Source organism: Astyanax mexicanus, chromosome 8, assembly GCF_023375975.1.
Source record: "Astyanax mexicanus isolate ESR-SI-001 chromosome 8, AstMex3_surface, whole genome shotgun sequence".
In the NCBI taxonomy this organism is placed as follows: Eukaryota; Metazoa; Chordata; class Actinopteri; order Characiformes; family Acestrorhamphidae; genus Astyanax; species Astyanax mexicanus.
This window is the reverse complement of record NC_064415.1, coordinates 4468118-4490000: the sequence shown is the minus strand read 5'-3', so window position 1 is coordinate 4490000 and position 21883 is coordinate 4468118. Positions and strand designations below refer to the sequence as shown.

The following is a 21883-nucleotide window of genomic DNA, read 5'->3' as shown; positions in this document are numbered from 1 at the left end:
GTCACATAAAAGCCAAAAGTTTAAAGGCAAGTTGAAATTAAATATGAAAAATACTATTTTTATTATAAGACTATATATATATATATATATATATATATATATATATATATATATATATATATATATATATATATATATATATACCCATTTCACCGAATAGGTGCCATTTCTGTTTTCAATTTTCTGTCATCAATTTTAAAAATGCATAAAAACTACTTAAAACACAAAAAAAAATAGCGTTTGCTACCTGTCCTCTACCTCTAACTATAAACTTTACCATGAAATATAACTATTAAAATCCTTCCTTTTCATTAAAAATCCATAATATTCAAGTTAAAATACACATTTTAGTTTAGGGAAAATCACTAGAATGTGCTCAGCATAGCCGCTATTTAGCTATTTTTAATGTTTTTGCTAATTCAATGCTAAAAACTCATTCCTGTTACTTTCAGTCCTGTTACTCAAAACATAAAAAGCAACAGGAATGAGTTTCAGTAACAGGAATGAAAAACCTTTAGGAGAGACCAATAGATTATTCTCCATTCATGGCACTATTTGGTATTGTGCCAGCAGGTACCATACTAAACAATCTCAAAAGTAATACATTAGCATTCTCCACTTTATTAGCAAGAAGACTGATATTACTCAGATGGAAGGATCCTCTTCCCCCTACTTTCTCTCAGTGGATAAATGAAGTTGTACAACACCTCAAGTTGGAAAAGATTAGATACTCTCTTCAAGGATCTCTTCAGAAATTTTACACAATATGGCAAGGGTTTCTGACCTATATAGAGAAAATGGGCACATAGATTTGCCCAATTGTGTGTATGTCCCTTAATTGTTTATGGTCTGATAGAGTGATGTGATATTTGAGATGGCCCTCGTTATATTTATGGACTGAAAATATGTTAAGATTGATTAAAGCAGGTCTGGGGGTTGGGGGAAACAGAATGAGAGAGGGACAGAATGTATGTTATGTTCAATTCTATGTTCAGTTAAAATATATATGTGTAAAAAAAATAATAATAATAAAAAGACTATGATCAAAAAAAAAAAAAGTAAAGCTGCCCGAGTTGAATATTTAAATACGTGTTATTAGATCCATAGTTAAAAATATTACAAAAAAGAAATTTAATTTGGAAGAGTTACAACAAATAAAAGGCACCCATTTGGTGGAATGGCCAATATATATATACATATATAGGACTATTTGAAGAAAACAATACTCCAGTACAGATGATTACCTTAAAATGTATAAATAATGGTTACTAAAAACCTGAGTATAATACACTTAAAATTAGTGTTTTTTTGGTTATATCAATTGCTTTGCACAATAATTCTACTTCTAATTCTATGGCCAGATGAATAAAACATTTCCTTTTTAATTAAATAACTAAAATAAAGATTTTAATTACTCATAGAAAATTTGATGGAGTGATGCATGTAGCACAGAGTTAACAGGGTCAACAGCTTAGCTTAGATCCATAATATATGATCTACAAGTTTACTTTAGGTAACCTGGGGGAAAAGGCTACACACTGACGGTGCTTTAAAAAAAAAAAACCTGGGACACACCCATTACAAAACTAGATGGTGCCAGAAGCCAATGGGAAAGAATCTAACATCAATTATTGTGAATTCACAATGACAAAGATCCCTTTTAAATATGTAAATATGGCCACAATTGTTCACCTTACTCAGAATAGTATAATATTAATAGAGAATAAGAGAGAATGATGGGAGAAAACGGAGAGAATGCTTCTCTTCTTCTCTTTATTCTCCAGGATGAAAGAGAGATAGCCTGAAGACAGTAATAAAAATAGGCCAGAGCTTTTACTATCTCACCTCTCCTGCCTCTCAGAAGCGCGACATGATACCAACGTGTCGCTAAGCTAACAGCCTTCACTTAGCCTGAGCACTTTCCATTAGCGCTGCCGCAGTTAACCTCAGACCTGCTTCATGAAGCAGCAGAGAATAAAACATTCAGACGCTTCTATCGGCACGATTATCCTCACTGGCACTGTTCCAACAGTAATTTTCTATATATACAGAAACACACACCACAGTGTATAACAGAAACACTCATTACAGAGCCGTAATAGAAGTGGACACTTGAACATTCATAGTTTCTGCTGAAATAAGGGTATTAAAAAGAGGATTATTTTGCGAAGAGTTTAGTCTACTGCCACTGACTGCTTCTATTCTATTTATTTTTGGTGTGTCCTTCTGTTTCTGACACTCACCGTCAGTGTGTAGTCACCCCCTCCCCCTTACACAAACTTATTCAAACCTGTAGATCGTATATTATGATAGATCTGAACTGCCTGGCCTCTATGTTGTATGCATTCATAATGCATTATGTATACAGGATTCATAAAGGAAAGTTTTACCAATTGTTTTATTATATATATATATATATATATATATAATCCGAGGTAAAATAAAGGCTTATAAAACTGCATTTTAGCATTTGTTATACCCAAATAAAGATAAAATCGTATTATTTTCATATTAAACAACCGTATACATGCACTATAAAGACATTTAATGGGACCTTTAAATAAATATTAGTAATAAATAATTATTTACAAAGGATTTATAAGTAGTGTTTTGTAGATCAGTTGTTTTATTATGTACAGTATTTATGAGTGCATAATTCTGGCTGCTGTAACATTTCCCTGAGTTTCTCAGGGATCTTATTTTTCTGTTTATTTGAGAAAAGAGCTCAAAAATATATTAAATTAATTTGAACTTAAATCCTCTTAAATAATTTTCCTTACTAATAAATCTGTGTTTTATCCATCCTGTAAAATGATGAGATTAATTACCAATTAGAAGTGATACCAATTGTTTTAGCATATATTTATCTAAAAAAAAAATCTGAGGTCAAATAACAGGGTGGTAAATATGCTTATAAAACTGCATCTAACCATTTTTTCACCCAAAATCTTATTATTTTCATATTAAATAACCATGTAAATCCACAATAAAGACATTTAATGGGACTTTTAAACAAATATTACACAGTAATAAAGAAGTATTTACAGAGGATTTATAAGATGTGTTATCAGTTGTTTTATTATGTACAAGAAATAGATCTTAAATAATATCCTTACTGATAAATCTGAGTTTAATCCATCCTGTAAAATTATGAGATTAGTGTTAATCATGCTCTGTTATCTGTCAACACCTTCTGCATGCTCTCTGGATGAAATCTCACCGCCTCTTATTAAAGTTAAGGTTAAAGATATGATTTAATTTTATTATGTAAACCCAATCAGACTGTTAGCTGGGTGGCTGACGCTGGTGCTCCAGATTAGTAGAGCGGCCGGACTCACAAACAGAGCTCTACAGAGAGCATCCGAGTTCTCGCTAAAGACCAGACCGGACGCTCTCCGCTCCCTCACGTTCCCACAGCCGAAACTGCCCTCGAACACGCTCTTCAGAGGAAGCCAGAGGAGAGAAGGTCAGAGAGACGGGCGTTTTGGGTCTAAATAGCTGATAAATCTGTCTAAATAAATAAAGTTCCTTATTTTATTTACATGATACAACTATAATTATATTAATGCAGCATGTGGATGAGCATTTTCCTGCTGGAAACTCCATCCAATCCTCCTACAGTCCAAAAACATGGAGATCAGGAAAATTGAATACTCTAAATTGATTTGTATGTGTATGTATAGGTATGTGTAATGTACAGCTCAGGCCAAAAGTTTGGACACACCTTCTCTTTTTTTACGCGTTTTCTTTATTTCCATGACTATTTACATTGTAGATTCTCACTGAAGAATCAAAACTATGAATGAACTCATGTGGAGTTTTATGTACTTAACAAAAAATGAGCTGAACCTCCACAGTCACCGGACCTGAACCCAATCCAGATTTGAGGTTTGGGGTGAGCTGGAGCACAGAGTGAAGAAGGCAAAGAGCCAACAAGTGCCAATAAACACCTCTGGGAACTCCTTCCTTCCTTCAAGACTGTTGGAAAACTTTTCATTTCAGGTGGCCACCTCTTGAAGAAGCTCATTGAGAGAATGATGCCAAGAGTGCGCAAAGCAGTAATCAGAGCAAAGGGGGGCTATTTTGAAGAAACTAGAAAATAAAACATGTTTTTAGTTATTTCACCTTTTTTTGTTAAGTACATAAAACTCCACATGTGTTCATTCATAGTTTTGGTGCTTCAGTGAGAATCTACAATGTAAATAGTCATGAAAATAAAGAAACGCATTGAAAAAGAGGAGGTGTCCACAGTAGTCTGTTGAAAGTTCTAAATTTATCATTTTAAAAGCTCTGTTTTAATAAAATGAGCTACAATCTATCAGACCACATGAAAAGCTGGGCTTTAGACTGACCTAATGCACAGGGGTCAAAGGGTCAAACTTAGGAAAAAACGCTTACTCAGTTAAATTACAAACGAGTAGTGTAAATAATTTATCACATTATTGACAGCAGCAGAGTTGAGATTAGTACTAGAGTTGAGAATCACAGGGCATCTCACGATACGATATTATCACGATACATTGTGATATTCACACAATACTGTGATTCTGCGATACTCGATACATCACAAGATAACTATTTGATAAATCTGTGTTACTGAAGAGGATTAAATACTCCTAAAAACTCCTAAATACCAGGAATTATGGATTTATTGGTGTTTATTGGTGTTTCAGTTTCACAGAATTTAACAACCAATATTCTTCACCACAGGTTTATCAGCCCTATACATTTGATTATAGCGCCACCGCTTGGAGCAGTGAAGCAGTAACTTTAGTAAGTCTAATTGGGGTCAGTGCTTAAGAATATAAGTACCTGAGAATCTGGTTAAATAATACCTTGTCGATGACTAAGGTTAGGTCTAAATTTGGCTATTTTTATAGAACCTGCTCCTCTTAAAGGAGAAATCCGGTGTAAAGTGGACTTTTTGGTGTAGTAAAACATGATAAAGACTACTAACCTTGTTGAGTAATTTTGTGCTTTCGGGGGATATTTTGCTCTGATAAATCGTTTTTTCCATCGTTATCCAGCTCAAAGTAGCTCCACACCTCACTGGTAGAATCCAAAGAGCCCTGAGTACAGTGATGGTGGCGCTCGGAGCTGAGGCTAATGCTATGGGATGTAAACAGTGTTTTTAATAAGCTTTTTGTACACTTTTAAAGTAATTATTAATGCCTCGTTTTAAATGTCTCTCTGGATTCTACCAATGAAGTACACTCTAAAAAACAGAGGTACTATATGAGTACTTTTTTGTACTCAAAGGTACACTCTTCATAACTGTACCCTCAAAGGTACAATATTGGTCTTTACAGGGTCAGATTTGTTCCCTCTAAAGTACAAAGTCATTCATAAAAGCAATAAGTACAAATTTGTACCATTTAACCTGCAGCCAAAAGGTACATTCAGTATTCTGCATCACTGTACTAATAAACTATATATACTTTAATTGCACATTTTTTTATTTGAAAGCCAGACAATTACGGATCATCAAGTTTTTGAGCCATTTTAAGTTGATGATAATGTTTATAATCTTTATAATCTTTACTGGTACAAAAACCAAGGGTTCAAAAAAGGACTTTCACTGAAAGGTATTTTTTTGTACTTCAATATAAGGTACAGCCCCAGCGACAAGCTTTGTACTCTTTTAAGTACAAATCTGTACTTACTTTTCTTAGTGTGTATGGAGCTACTTTGAGCTGGATAATGATGGAAAAATCTATTTATCAGGGCAAAATATGCCCTAAAGCGGCCGCTGTAAAGAGTGCTGGGCAAAAAGCACAAAACTACTGGATCTCAGAAAGCTGCAAGAGAGCGGAGGTGTGCTACTCAACAAAGATTAGTACATCTCATCATGTTTTACTACACTCAACGTCCACTTCACACCAGAGTTCTCCTTTAAGATTGTTCTACCAAACTGACCTTACTCTAAATGACTTCCCTGACAATGTTTGATTACAACGATATGTCATTTACAGATCTGCTTGCAAAAGCCTTCTCCAGAAACTTGATGGTCTTTATTACTCAGCCATTCGGTTGGCTTTTGGTTTGTCTGCATTTTAAGCTACTGCAGCCAAAGACTGGAAATTGACGAAAAAAAACCCATTAAAACTGGTTTATTTTAAGATTGACTGTTGTACTTGTGCGTTTATGTTTTTTAAGAGTCTTTTTGCATCTTGCCAGGTTGCTATTGTAAATAAGAAAGTGTTCCTTAACGATGTGCCTCGTTAAATAAAGAATAAATAAAATAAAAAAGCGTTTAGAGTTTAGAGCCCCTATGATTCAATAAATATATACATATTTGATGCCACCTATTGATAATGTTTTGCAAAAAATGCCTCAAAAACAATGTGATATATAAATATATCCAAATTTTGTGTACATTTCTAACTGTAGATTTACATTTTACCTAACTGCATGTCAGTATCTGCTGTATGAACTTGCTGATTCTGCAGTTTACTGCAACATCTTTTTGCTGATTTTAATGGAAAAAAAGGCAGAAATTGATTTTTCTTCTTCGCTCTGCATAATTTAATCAAAAGTTTACTGAAAATAGCTCTTATAGACTCGTGTAATTTTACTCTGCTGCTACATTAAACTGTTCTGAGAGCTGCTGTGCTGGATATACAGTATCTGTACAGTGTAAGGAGCTGCTCTGAGGCTACAGCAGACAGGTGAGCTGAGAGCTGTGAGTCATACACCTGCAGGATGAGCACGCCACAGGTATTTCTGTAGGTGAAGGGACGTGAAGGGAGATCAGGTATTTAAAATAAAGAGGTAATATAAATATATATATATATATAAATATAGATGGCTGAGTCTCTCCTGTGGGTCTGGAGGATTAATATCAGGATCAGGCTGGATATGAACACAGAGCTGCAGAGCTTACCGGAAGATTCCTGGCAGAGTCCAGATAAACAACCAGCAGAGCAGCAGACAGACTGTCATTAGTCCTGATACTCCTCAGAGCCTGAGAGAGAGACAGAGAGAAAGAAAGAGAGAGACAGAGAGAGAGAGAGAGAGAGAGAGGGAGAGAGAGAGAGAGAGGGACAGAGAGAGAGAGAGAGAGAGAGAGAGAAAGAAAGAGAGGGAGAGAGAGAGAGAGAGGGACAGAGAGAGAGAGAGAGAGGGACAGAGAGAGAGAGAGAGAAAGAAAGAAAGAGAGAGAGAGAGAGAGAGAGAGAGAGAGAAATTGCATAAAAGCAATACCCAGAATTAAGTTCTCATACAATTAATACTGTCCTGTCCATCCAATCACTTATCTATCTATCTATCTATCTATCTATCTATCTATCTATCTATCTATCTATCTATCTATCTATCTATCTATCTATCTATCTATCGTCCTGTTTGTCCATGCATCCACCCATCCGTCTACCTATTTATCCTTCTGTGCACCGTTCCTCCTAACTGTCTATCTGTCTGGCCATCCACCTTTACTATCTTTCAATCTATTAATTTACCTGTCCATGTATCTGTCTAGCCATCCATCAATCCATTCATCCACCCTTCCTCCTATCTATCTGTTTTGGTCTTCCATCTATCCAACCATTCGTCCATCCACCTATCTATCTATTCGTCTACATGTCCACCTACCTGTCTACTAATACATCCGTGCATTAATTTGTTCTATCTATCTATCTATCTATCTATCTATCTATCTATCTATCTATCTATCTATCTATCTATCTATCTATCTATCTATCTATCTATCTATCTATCTAACCGATTGTCCAACCAATCTTTCTGTCTATTCATCTATCTATCTATCTAACCGATTGTCCAACCAATCTTTCTGTCTATTCATCTATCTATCTATCTAACCGATTGTCCAACCAATCTTTCTGTCTATTCATCTATCTATCTATCTAATCGATTGTCCAACCAATCTTTCTGTCTATTCATCTATCTATCTATCTAACCGATTGTCCAACCAATCTTTCTGTCTATTCATCTATCTATCTATCTAACCGATTGTCCAACCAATCTTTCTGTCTATTCATCTATCTATCTATCTAACCGATTGTCCAACCAATCTTTCTGTCTATTCATCTATCTATCTATCTAACCGATTGTCCAACCAATCTTTCTGTCTATTCATCTATCTATCTATCTAACCGATTGTCCAACCAATCTTTCTGTCTATTCATCTATCTATCTATCTAACCGATTGTCCAACCAATCTTTCTGTCTATTCATCTACCTGTCCACGTACCTGTCTAGCAATCCATCTATCCACCCTTTCTCCTATCTATCTGTTTGGCCGTTCATCTATCCAACCCTTTGTCTATCCTCCAATCTATTTGTCTACTTGCCCACCTAACTGTCTACCAATGCCTCCGCCAAACCACCCATCTATCTATTTGTCTACCTGTCTACCAATTTGCCCATCCATCCATCTGTCATCTATCCAACTGTATGTCCATCCACCTATCTATCTATTCATCTACCTGTCTGTCTACCAGTCTACCAATCAGTAAATCTATTTAATCCATCCATTCACCTGTCTGTGTATTCTTTTATCCAACAATCTGTCCAACTATCCATCTATATATTTGTCAAGTCAAGTCAAGTCAAGTAGTTTTATTGTCAGTACTGCATATGTACAGGACATACAGAGAACTGAAATTACGTTACTCTCCTTCCCAATTTTACAGCAAGTACAGATAATAGATATAATAAAGGAGAATGGGAGACACTATGTGTACAATACAGCAGGGACACAAATAGACATACATGAGACAAAAACAAGGTGCAGTGGTGTGGGGGAGAAATAGATATATAAATATAAGTAAATAAGTAAAAATAGATATATAATTATAATATAAAAGAGTGGGAGACACTATATGTTCAATACAGCAAGACACAATAAACATACGTAAGACAATAGTGCAATATTGATGGTGATTGAGATGGAATGACAGTAAAAATAGTAAATAACAGTAGTGCAAATACGGTATATGGTATATAGCTTAAGGCTGGTAAAGTGAATGGGTGCGTAAGTCCTTAAAGTTCACAGTTTAATTAAAGTGGAATTAAAGTGCGTACTGACAGTGCAAGTATATCAGTAGTGCAGGTGTTGTGTAGTGCAAGTCCGTTTGAAAGGGACGAGTACTTTGTGCATTGTAGTGCAGAGTTTCAGTACTTTATTAGTGGGGGGGTCAGGATGCTGAGTGAGTGTGTGCTGGGGGCAGGATTGGGATGGGGGGTAGAGCAGGAAGAGAGTTCAGCATCCTCACAGCCTGATGGATGTGATAAAGATATTATTAAAAAAAGAGAAAAGATTTGCATGAACAGTTCAGAAAGAAGTAGACAGTGAAGCTCAGCAATAATCAGACCAACCTCATCCACCTTCTGCTCCTTATGAAGCTCTGTGATTTGTCTATCTATGCATCTGTCTATCAATTTGACCACTTGCCAAGCTATCTATCCATCTAGCCATCCATCTATCTGTCTATCTACTCATTTATCTGTCTGTCTGTCTGTCTGTCTGTCTCGCTGTAATGAGTCTCAGATCTGAGGACTCGTTCATTATTGAGCTGATGACCTTTAAAGGCGTAATTTCAGTTCACTGCACAAAACATCAGCATCTTTAATGAGAGAGAGTTTATACTCGATTGTATTACAGCTAAAATAACATTAATATAATATAATAAATATAATATGTGTGATATATTTTATTTCACAAAAAATAAATAAAGAAAACCATTTGGAACTGTCATTAAATATTTAACAGGGGATCAAACCCAAAGTCCCACAACCCTGCAGCATTCCCTCCGGTGCTGACGCGCGTGTGTGTGTGTGTGTGTGTGTGTGTGTGTGTGTTTACCTGATCTAGTTTCTCAGTATCTGAATGCAGAGAGAGCCACTCCAGTCTCAGATGCAGTTTCCCACTGGAGGCTTCCTCCAGATCAAACCACTGCAATAATCCACATACCAACCAAACACACACACACACACACACACACACACACACACATTTATCACAAATAACAAGATAAAAATACAAAAATAAAACAAAATACGAATGCATTGATAATAAGTGTATTTTGGTAAAAGAACCATAGAGCAAATATTTCACAGTGAATAAGACAGATGGTGCTAAACATATTTGAAATGGTTTGTGGACCCTTTATGAACTATATAAAATAAATGGAGAGAGAGAGAGAGTGGAAATAAAACTAAATTCTCTGCCCTGTTAAAAACAATATGGATTTTCATTTGTAATATATATTTATATTATAATAACGTCTAGATTAATCTATAGAGTAATACAGTTATTTTGTAAGAGCGTTCTAATGTATGAAGGAAAGTTGTATTTTTTCTGTTGTTTTGGTAATAAATAAAGATATTATTAAAAAAAGAGAAAAGATTTGCATGAACAGTTCAGAAAGAAGTAGACAGTGAAGCTCAGCAAATAATCAGACCAACCTCATCCACCTTCTGCTCCTTATGAAGCTCTGTGAGATCAATCATCAGACTGAAAAACACAAAACAACACCGTCATTACAACCCTACACATTTCATTCACTTATACAGTACATATATATATATATATTTATCAATTAGATCTACATCATTTACTTACAGATTAGTACAGTTCTGAATTAGACTTACAAAGAACCGTATACACTTAAAGTACATTTACCTAATTGTTAATTACAATGATAATGCTTGATTACTGTATACCAGGGGTCGGCAATTAAGTTTGGCCAGATATTTTCCAAGCCATTGCATAGCCTCAAAAAAATCTGTTTTGGAAAACGAAGTGTAATGCAGTGCTACAGACTAGTAGCTCTCCAGCCCAGAGGGTTGTTGAACCCAGTTGCAGAACAGAGCAGGTAAACCCAAGAAGAAAAAAAAATTACACCCACATCAAACCCGCATCGTCAGGTTCATGGTCCAATAAACTACCGCTAGTAAATTGGGACACAGCCAGGAAAAAATGCCCTTATAAGGAGATAGGGAGCCCAAGAATGGCCGTAAAAACCAGAACATGTGAAAACTAAAGTCACAGCAAGCACGAAAGAGAGAGAGACAGGGGAGGTATGTAAACAAAAGCTTACCAGAGAAGCATTTAATTTTTTTTTTCATTATCATTATTATAGTTCAAACAACCTCACGGGCCAGATGTTTTGTTTGTGGGCCACATTTGGCCTACGAGCCACCTATTGCCGACCCCTGCTGTATACTAATATCAGTTATGTACAATTACACACTTACGAATTAAATAAGGCTTAAACTCCTAAATATATAACTGCCTGTATAGCTTTTGATCATCAAAGTGTATAGGAATTGAGTAGTAAACTGAATACTAAAACTGCAACTGAAAATTATATAAAAAAATGGAAATCTTAATTTTTGACACTGTATAACACATTAGTAAAAAAAATAGAACCACAGAAACAGCAATGCATCCTAATCGAAGCCTACACTGTAAACCCACAATCTGTCACACATTTTTTTTTTACGTAAAATTGGAAACTTTTCAAACATGACTCAACTATTTTTGATCAACATTTGTGGCCACATAAACATTCAAATGGATATCTCTCAGTTGAATCAACAATCTACTTTCATACTGGGTGTCTCCTCTAGGTTTCTGACACCCACCGTCAGTGTGTAGTCACTCCCCCGGGCTACCTTAGGTAACATATATAATTATTAACCACCTGGCCTCTATGTTGTAGGCTATAAGAACAAGCTGAGCTGCTAACTCTGTGTTCTGTTCACTCTACAGCAATTAATTTCTCAATCTCATTTTTTTGAGTATTTCAAATCTATATTTTACTTATAGGAAATCAAAAAGAAGATTAGGTACAATAACTAAACATTTAAGTCTTATTAAATGTTATCTCAAGTTTTTAGTAAACATTTCTTAAGAACATTCCAGAGAACACAGTTCCTCTGCTCCACAGCTCAAAGTTTTTTTGTACCCCAGTAGCCCACATCTGACATTAGGTTTATAACTATTTATCTGCTCCAGACAGTCCTATTCTATTGGCAATACTTTTCCCTATACAGGGACTAGACAAACTGTGTGTGCGTGTTTGTGTGTATTTGCACATCTAATAAGCAGCAATGGGTGCAACCTATTAGTTTAAGTAGCTGAATGCTGCATTCATTAGACAGGATGTCCAAATATTTGGACATATAGTGTATCTTAATTACTACATTATTAATACAACACATCTATTTTATTCACCTGACCAAAAAGTAGAGTCTAAAAAGATTCGAGTAAAATTAAAGTAAATAATTTTAAGTAAATTCTGTGAATCCTGTTTATAGATAATAGTAGGTTTATGCACCACTATATAACTATAAGATTCCTTTGGCTGTTATCCTTTAGCTCGTATCTCCAGTATAAAACTGAAGAAGCCAAACTTCAGACTCCAAACAGGCCCTGACTGATTAACCACCTTTAAGGTAAAGGGGGAACTGAGTAAATTAGGTTTCTGCTGGCCGGACTAATGCTTTAAAGTCTGTGTAAACTACATTACACACACTTTATATTAACTGAGGTGGGCACTGGGGGGCACTGGGGGGGGGGGGGGGGCACAGTGCTGCAGAGGTTAGTGTGTGCTCCTCTAATAGGCTGAACTCGGCCCCTGTAGGCTGTGGGAGGTGGATGATGAAGAGCTGTGGTCCTGCGTCCCTGATTTAATCTCTAACAGCCTCGTAAACCTGTACCTATACACATCCTACAGTCTGCCTATAAGACTGAGTCCCTCCAGCTCTCAAAACTGTGTTTAAATTATTTAACACACACACACACACACACACACACACACACACACACACACACATGTTTAAAGAGCAGGGAATGGTACCTGCCCAGGAAGTCGTCTTTATCTGGGTCTTCATCAAACAGCTCTATCTCCAGGTGCTGACCAGAATGCTCATATACCAGCGCCTGCAGAAACACACACACACACACACACACACACACACACACACATGTAAAAATGTACTGACACTTTAGGTTTTATTTAGAGTCCAAAATAAGAGACAATAAGACTAATAATTGAAGTTAATAATTGGGTATAAACACTAATAACTGAGATTTAATGTAGGTAATAAAGGTTTATTGCTGATTAATTGAAGTTTATTGCTGGTAATTGAAGTTTAAAGCAGGTATTTAAGGTTTAAAGCAGTTAATTGAGGTTTAATGATGGTAACTGAATTTAAACGTTAAATATTGTGGGTCAAACACTGATAATTGACACTGTACACTCAAAGCTGGGGTTAAACATTGGCTGAACATTGGTAAATTAAGGCTGTACACTCAAAGCTGGGGTTAAACATTGGTAATTGAGGCTGAACACTCATAGCTGGGGTTGAACATTGGCTGACAATTGGTAATTGATATTGAACAATCATAACTGGGTTTAAAAATTTGTTAATTGAGGTTAAACACTCATAGCTATGGTTAAACATTGGTAATTGAGGTTGAACACTCATAGCTGGGGTTGAACATCGGTAATTGAGGCTGAACACTCATAGCTGGGGTTGAACATTGGTAATTGGCATTGAACACTCATAGCTGCGGTTGAACATTGGCTGAACATTGGTAATTGGCATTGAACACTCATAGCTGCGGTTGAACATAAGTAATTGAGGTTAAACACTCATAGTTTGGGTTAAACATTGGTAATTGAGATTAAACACTCACAGCTGGGGTTCAACATCGGTAATTGAGGTTGAACACTAATAGCTGGGATTGAACATCAGTAATTAAGGTTAAACACTCATAGCTGGGGTTAAACATTGGTAATTGACATTGGACACTCATAGCTGGGAATGAACATTGGCTGAACATTGGTAATTGACATTGAACACTCATAGCTGGGTTTGAACAATGGTAATTGAGGTTGAACACTGAAGACTGACTTTGATTGAATAATTAATTGAGGTTAAATACATGTAATTGAGGTTGAGCATAAATAAATGGGTCAAACAGTGAAAAATAATGTTTAATACTGGTAATTAAGGTTAAACACTGATAATCAAGGCTGAACAGTGGTCGTTGAGGTTAAACACTGGTAATTGAAATTGAGCTCTGAATATTAAGGATGATGTTACGAATTATATTGGAAGTTAAAGGTTCAACACTGATTATTGAGATTAAAACATTTAGTTAGTGGAAATTAAGGAGAAAACCTGAGTGAACATTAAGTTTGTTAAATAATTGAACAATGATAATTGAGGTTGAACACTGAGATTCATTAAGGCTGGATAATCCATCACCAGCCATGAATGCAGACAGAGTTTACATTCCTACTAATACAGTGTGCTGATTCTTCACTTAAAGAGGTTATTGCTACCGACTGCTGTAATGAAAAATCAATGCTTATCTCAGCCCTGGGCTTATTCTGCCCAGTAATAAACTCTATGGATTCTGAGATAATTCAATAAAAAGAGAATTAGGCTGAACCGTTTCTAGGATTACACCTTCATTAATGTTTTTTTCTTTAACAAATAAAAAGAACCTTAATGGCCAATGAAGCAGAGTATGAACTCACCTCAAACACCTCGTTCCACTTGGGGTTCAGACACTCTTTTATGGTTTTGGTCTGGAAGAGCTGAGTGCCCACCTGCAGGACTCCATAGGGGTCAGATTTTCCTTTTATCAGCCCACCCAGGTATTTATCCTTCCCCTCCAGATCCTGAGCTTCCAAAAAGTGAATCCTTAATACTCCCTAAACATGCAGAGAAGGAGACAGAGACAGAGAAAATACACACCCACTTCGAAAAAAAAAAAAAAAATAACCAAGAATTTGAAGAATTTATTGGAATGGAGTGAATCTTTATGTGTGTGAATGTAATGATGATACACTGCCTGGCTAAAAAAAGATAAAGATGGTCCAACCAAATACTGAAACATTATTTATGTAACTTTACAGCAGGCAATTAGGACATCCAGCAGTCATCGATCTCTCACCAGGAGGTACACTACCCAAAAGTACCCAGTGTTTCATTAGACTGAACCTGTAATAATTTACGTATCTGCCTGAGATTAAACTGTATGCTGAGTTTTGCAGCAATCTGTGTGTGTTATTGTTAAGTGAAGAGTGTACAGTATATATATATATATATATATATATGTATATATATATATATATATATATATATATATATATATATATAAAATGTAGTGAATGTTCACCTTGGGCATGGGGAAGCGCAGCTGCGAGAGCTCCACGTCGCTCATCAGGGGTATAGTGATTCTGTTGGGCAGAACCAGGTGACTGTAGATGATGTCTTGAATCAGACTGTCTGAGAATCCACTGGGAAAAGAGAACACACACACACACACATTCACACACACACACACACGCACACACACGCGCACACACACACACACATTATCCCACGTCCTGATAATAAAATCTTTCTGTACAAATGTCACAAAATAGACTAATTGAATAAGTCTATAAAAAAAAGTTGCCATGGTGACAGAGATGATTCAGATCAATGCAGCTGACCTATCTGTGCTCCTCCCACAACTGCGTTCTCTCTTAGTTACTGTTGCTAGGTTGGACCTGCTTTATGTAATACTTTATAAAATTCTTTAACCTGAAGTGCAGTGCAGAACTAACTGATTAGATCAAAGTGTTTAAATATAAAATGCTATTAATGCTTATTTATAGCGTCTGAGATATCAACACCATTCAAGCTTCACATAGTTTAGCCTAATTGTGCGATTCAGGTTGATTTTTTTCAGATTTTTTTTACTGAGACACCAAAGCAACCATCTGGGACTTCATAGCAACTGCCTACCAACCACCTAGCAACACCCAGGCAACCACTAATTAAGATCACATTGCTAGACATACCTTTGCAATCATCTTGCAACGTTGTAGCACCCCTCTAGCAAGCAATTAGCAACACCATAACAACCACCTAGCAGCACCCAAACAACCACTAAACAACATCATTGCAACTGCTGGACATACCTTTGCAACCACCTTGCAACACTGTAGCACCCATCTAGCAAGCAACTGGCAACACTATAACAACCACTTAGCAACACCCAAACAACCACTAAACAACATCATAGCAACTGCTGGACATACCTTTCGCAATCACCTTGCAACACTGTAGCACCCATCTAGCAAGCAATTGGCAACACCATAACAACCACTTAGCAACACCCAAACAACCACTAAACAACATCATAGCAACTGCTGGACATACCTTTCGCAATCACCTTGCAACACTGTAGCACCCCTCTAGCAAGCAATTAGCAACCCCATAACAACCACCTAGCAACACCACAGCAACCACCTACCACCAAACTACTCAATGGTGTTGCTCAATAAGTCTTAAAAGTGGCTGTTAAAAAACATGAGTATCAAACCCACAATATTATTAACCTGGTGCTCTATCTAGTATCCATTGACCCAGCAGTGATCAGTGTGCTCTGCATGCTCTATCACTGCTACTGTGAGTATGTTGGATGTTTTATAAATCTGGCCTCAATATTTAAACACAGATTCAAGCTGACAAGTAAAAAAAGAGCATTTTAACTCAAAGGCGTGAGGTAGGTGTGTTTGTATACCACCTTTCATACACAGTGAAAATGCAAAGTGCTTTACATAATCAGGATTATGATTACAGTATATTTAAAAGTGGAAATTATCTTAGGAAAGACTAACTGACTCGTTCCTAATGATCTGAGAGTCCTGGGCTTATATAACTGAATCATATCAGATAAATACTCTGGTCCTAATGATCTGAGAGTACCGATTGGCACAATATCAGATAAGTATGCTGGTCCTGAGCCCCTGATTCATTCATACAGCAGCACAATCTGTTCTGTAACGGTCTGTATCCAGTATAAGGATTTAAGAATCGGGGGGAGAGGGGGCAGAGAGAGAGAAAGAGAGAGAGAGAGAGAGAAGCACTTTCTTCTTGATGATTCTTTTTGTTATAAATGTTATTGTGTCTGTCATGTATGTTCATATATCTTTGTTGTTGTTAATTGTTATAATGCTTTGGCAACACTGTAACTCACACTGATGCTTATAAAGCTATATTCAATTGAACTGAATTGAGAGAGAGAGAGCAAGAGAGAGAGAGAAAGAAAGAGAGAGAGAAAGAAAGAGAGAGAGAGAGGTTGAAAAGGTGTATGTACACTGACAATTCTCTACCTAATGGAGGTCAGAAGCCACAGGATAGATTCTTTCCATGCACACACACACACACACACACACACACTTGGCACAGTGTGTGTAGAAACATTAAACTCTGCACATGAGCTGGCTCAGCTACAAGGCTACAAGGCGTGTGTGTGTGTGTGTGTGTGAGATCTGCACAGTTTGCTGCAGTCTGATTAAGATTTTAAAAGCTCATACGCTGGAAGCTAAAAGACACTGCTGACCCATCTCTTAGTCCTCCTGTCCAATCAGATCATCCTCACCGCAGCTCCTCTCAGCAGAAGGCTGGATACAATCAGACGACTGCAGATTAATGAAGCAGAGCTGATCTCAATAACATGCTAATCAGCAGTCCTGATTCAGGAACACTGGCTCACGGACGCTCACCATTAATCACTACTGTAACTATACGTCTAAATGTTTGTGGACGCCCCCTTCTAATGAATGCAATCAGCCGCATTAATTTACACCTGCTGCTGACACAGATGTGCAAATGCACACACACACACAGCTTGTCTAGTCCCTGTTGCAGAACAGTACTGTTGTAAAGCAGATAAACATGGAACTACTGGCACCATGCCTATGCCAGATGTGGGATAGAGGTGTATAAAGTATTGTGCTGTGGGACAGTGGATAAACTGTGTTCTCTGGAACTATGGAGCTCCATCCAGGACTTGAAGATGAAGTAAGTATGGGAGCACTAACGCTTTTGTTGCTGAATGCAATCAAATTCAGGATTCTGACTAGTTCTCTGAATTCTAAAGGAAATTCTAAAGTGAATGGATGCCAGTGTTTCAGACTGAGTTCATGTCTTTAGCCCTATCCAGATGGGATTATATATTTTCAGGGGGTTCTGGGGTAATTTTCTCTTTTTTATGGGGGTCCTCTGTGATTTTATTCCTGTCCGGAACGACCATGTATGTGTTTTTCTCAGACGTCCTCTGAGACAATTACAGGCTGAATTACCTACTGTTTTTCTCTGAACTCTGAACTGGTCCTTCGGTAATTTTAGTCCCGTCCGGACGCACATCTCTGAGTTTCGTGTCTTCCCGTTTAATAAAATAGCTATTTATCTACTGCCGCGCACCGTAATTACACATTGAGCACGCGTTTCCATGGAGATCCATAATAAAAACACAACAGCGAGTGGAAATGGAGGAGCTACTGAACGTGATGAAAATCAGTTTCTCTGATTTTGCTATTTATAGGTTTATGTTTGAGTAAAATGAACATTGTTGTTTTGTTCTATAAACTACAGACGATTCCACATAAAAATATCGTCATTTAGAGCATTTATTTGCAGAAAAAGAGAAATGGCTGAAATAACAACAAAAGATGCAGAGCTTTCAGACCTCAAAGTTCATATTCATAAACTTTTAAGAGTTCAGAAAAACCCTGGATTTTACAGTTTACATGCATCTTGGGGTCATGTTCTCCTCCACCAGTCTTACACACTGCTTTTGGATAACTTTATGCTGCTTTACTCCTGGTGTAAAAATTCAAACAGTTCAGTTTGGTGGTTTGATGACTTGTGATCATCCATCTTCCTCTTGATTATATTCCAGAGGTTTTCAATTTGGTAAAATCAAGGAAAATCATTTTTTCCAGCGCTGTAGTAGTATAGCATGAGAATCATCCAACCAGCAGCTTTCAGCAGCTATTATCTGACTAATCTCTGGGTTTATCTGAGTAGACATACCAGCCAAGGCCACTAGTTGGCGCTGTGGTTTCTCAATTAGACATAAGAAAGCGTCACTGGGGGTGTATTATTATCTAGATAGATGATGACACACTTATTACAGCTGATTTGCATTTCCCCGAGCTACGCCAGCCCCCCATTCATGGATTCAGACTGTTGCTGGGCAACTAGCAACAAGTGCTCTAAAAGATCAAATCAGGATCTTCTAAAAACCCGCCAGTGCCCAGTGTTATTGTACTGCGGGGATCACTGTGTTCCTACTAACCAGTGTCTCTATTAATGGGGAGTTGTGCAGGATGTACACCACCCAGCCATAACATTAAAACCACTGGAAGATGAAGTGAGAAACATTGATGATGTGGCTTCGGAGCAACAGATTACAGTGCTGGTGATTCTGTATCTACTGTAACTGTAGATTAATTACAGAGCAGTACGGGTACAACAGATTACAGTGCTGGTGATTCTGTATCTACTGTAACTGTAGATTAATTACAGAGCAGTACGGGTACAACAGATTACAGTGCTGGTGATTCTGTATCTACTGTAACTGTAGATTAACTACAGAGCAGTACGGGTACAACAGATTACAGTGCTGGTGATTCTGTATCTACTGTAACTGTAGATTAACTGCAGAGCAGTATGGGTACAACAGATTACAGTGCTGGTGATTCTGTATCTACTGTAACTGTAGATTAATTACAGAGCAGTACGGGTACAACAGATTACAGTGCTGGTGATTCTGTATCTACTGTAACTGTAGATTAATTACAGAGCAGTACGGGTACAACAGATTACAGTGCTGGTGATTCTGTATCTACTGTAACTGTAGATTAATTACAGAGCAGTACGGGTACAACAGATTACAGTGCTGGTGATTCTGTATCTACTGTAACTGTAGATTAACTACAGAGCAGTACGGGTACAACAGATTACAGTGCTGGTGATTCTGTATCTACTGTAACTGTAGATTAACTGCAGAGCAGTATGGGTACAACAGATTACAGTGCTGGTGATTCTGTATCTACTGTAACTGTAGATTAATTACAGAGCAGTACGGGTACAACAGATTACAGTGCTGGTGATTCTGTATCTACTGTAACTGTAGATTAATTACAGAGCAGTACGGGTACAACAGATTACAGTGCTGGTGATTCTGTATCTACTGTAACTGTAAATTAATTACAGAGCAGTACGGGTACAACAGATTACAGTGCTGGTGATTCTGTATCTACTGTATCTGTAGATTAATTACAGAGCAGTACGGGTACAACAGATTACAGTGCTGGTGATTCTGTATCTACTGTAACTGTAGATTAACTACAGAGCAGTACGGGTACAACAGATTACAGTGCTGGTGATTCTGTATCTACTGTAACTGTAAATTAATTACAGAGCAGTACGGGTACAACAGATTACAGTGCTGGTGATTCTGTATCTACTGTAACTTTAGATTAATTACAGAGCAGTACGAGTACAACAGATTACAGTGCTGGTGATTCTGTATCTACTGTAACTGTAGATTAATTACAGAGCAGTATGAGTACAACAGATTACAGTGCTGGTGATTCTGTATCTACTGTAACTGTAGATTAATTACAGAGCAGTACGGGTACAACAGATTACAGTGCTGGTGATTCTGTATCTACTGTAACTTTAGATTAATTACAGAGCAGTACGAGTACAACAGATTACAGTGCTGGTGATTCTGTATCTACTGTAACTGTAGATTAATTACAGAGCAGTACGGGTACAACAGATTACAGTGCTGGTGATTCTGTATCTACTGTAACTTTAGATTAATTACAGAGCAGTACGAGTACAACAGATTACAGTGCTGGTGATTCTGTATCTACTGTAACTTTAGATTAATTACAGAGCAGTACGGGTACAACAGATTACAGTGCTGGTGATTCTGTATCTACTGTAACTGTATGTTCAGAGGCCTTGTAGTGTCCATGTCTCATTGGTGGTTTAGAGCTGTTTTGACTGAACACCATAGCAGACAGGTGGTTTTAATGTTATGGCTGATTGGTGTAGATTGATTTCTCACTCAACTGTTCTTGTAAAAGGACAATAGCGGTGGTCCGGCGGGGACAGAGAGTGCTAATAAAGAAAATAAGTGGGAGTATTAGTGATCTATAAGAGCCAGGCTGAGCTCTGTGTTTAAAACTCCAGCTATAAATCCTGAGGAGTGTTTATTCATTTAATCGACTTATTCTTTATCTAGAGGAATGTCTGCCGAGCCCACGGCCAGAACAACCGGTGTTTTTCCAGACGTTAGAAGAAGAGAATTGATGATAACAAACTTGTGTGACCTTCTACACACAGTAGACCGTACTTGGCATGTCAGCATAAGATGATTTAGCATCTTATTTAGATCTTATTTATTTTTAGTTCTCCCTTTATTTTTTTTCCTTTTTTTAATTGTTTCCTTATTTTATTTTTGTTTTATTTTTATTATTATTCTTATAATAATAATAATAATAATTGTTATTATTTTTAATAGTTCTGTATTATTGCTTTTTAACTTATTTTAATTTTCATTCATTGTTATTACTATAATTTTTATTATTATTATTGCTGTTTATTTATTTATTATTTATTTGTATTTTTATTGTATTATGTAAGTTAGTTTTAGCTAATTTTAATTCATTTTTGTTGTATTTGTCTTATTTTCTTTTGATCTTAATTTTTTTATTAATTAAACCATACTTTATTATAATCAAATTTGTTTCTATTTTATTATAATTCTATTTTTATTTTTTTTATCTATTTCCATATTTTATTTACTGCTGTTTTACAATAATTAAATTTGGCTATTATTTTCTCTGTCATGTCAATCCCTGTTTTTGTAAATGCTCGGCTGCACTGAAAATGAGGGTTGCCCTCAATGTACATCCGAGTGAAAATAAAGGTTAATTGATTGATTAATTGATAAGGGAAAGAGAGAGCAACACCCAGTGGCAGATCAATCACCATGTCACACCTGGTGCTGAAGGTGCTACTTATACTCCTATACCTGTGTCTATTG

At 36.7% G+C, this 21883-nt stretch overlaps 1 protein-coding gene and 1 long non-coding RNA gene across 5 annotated transcripts in view; both read right to left on the bottom strand.

Annotated features, from left to right (window-relative positions):
* The window catches only part of LOC125803769 (uncharacterized), a 152393-nt gene that overhangs the window by 24532 nt on the left and 105978 nt on the right, over positions 1-21883 (bottom strand). The window lies entirely within an intron of this gene.
* The window catches only part of esyt2b (extended synaptotagmin-like protein 2b), a 95495-nt gene that overhangs the window by 24532 nt on the left and 49080 nt on the right, over positions 1-21883 (bottom strand). For 2 of the 3 annotated variants that reach the window (XM_049481947.1, XM_049481948.1), the window contains exons 8-13: positions 15161-15281; positions 14517-14693; positions 12825-12907; positions 10426-10474; positions 9824-9913; positions 6884-6964 (exon numbers count right to left, since the gene is read on the bottom strand). In XM_049481947.1, coding sequence (XP_049337904.1) covers positions 6884-6964; positions 9824-9913; positions 10426-10474; positions 12825-12907; positions 14517-14693; positions 15161-15281 — 601 coding nt within the window. Of the gene's footprint in view, positions 1-3338; positions 3441-6883; positions 6965-9823; positions 9914-10425; positions 10475-12824; positions 12908-14516; positions 14694-15160; positions 15282-21883 lie in introns of all 3 variants that reach the window. The other variant, XM_049481946.1, reaches the window with a different exon arrangement.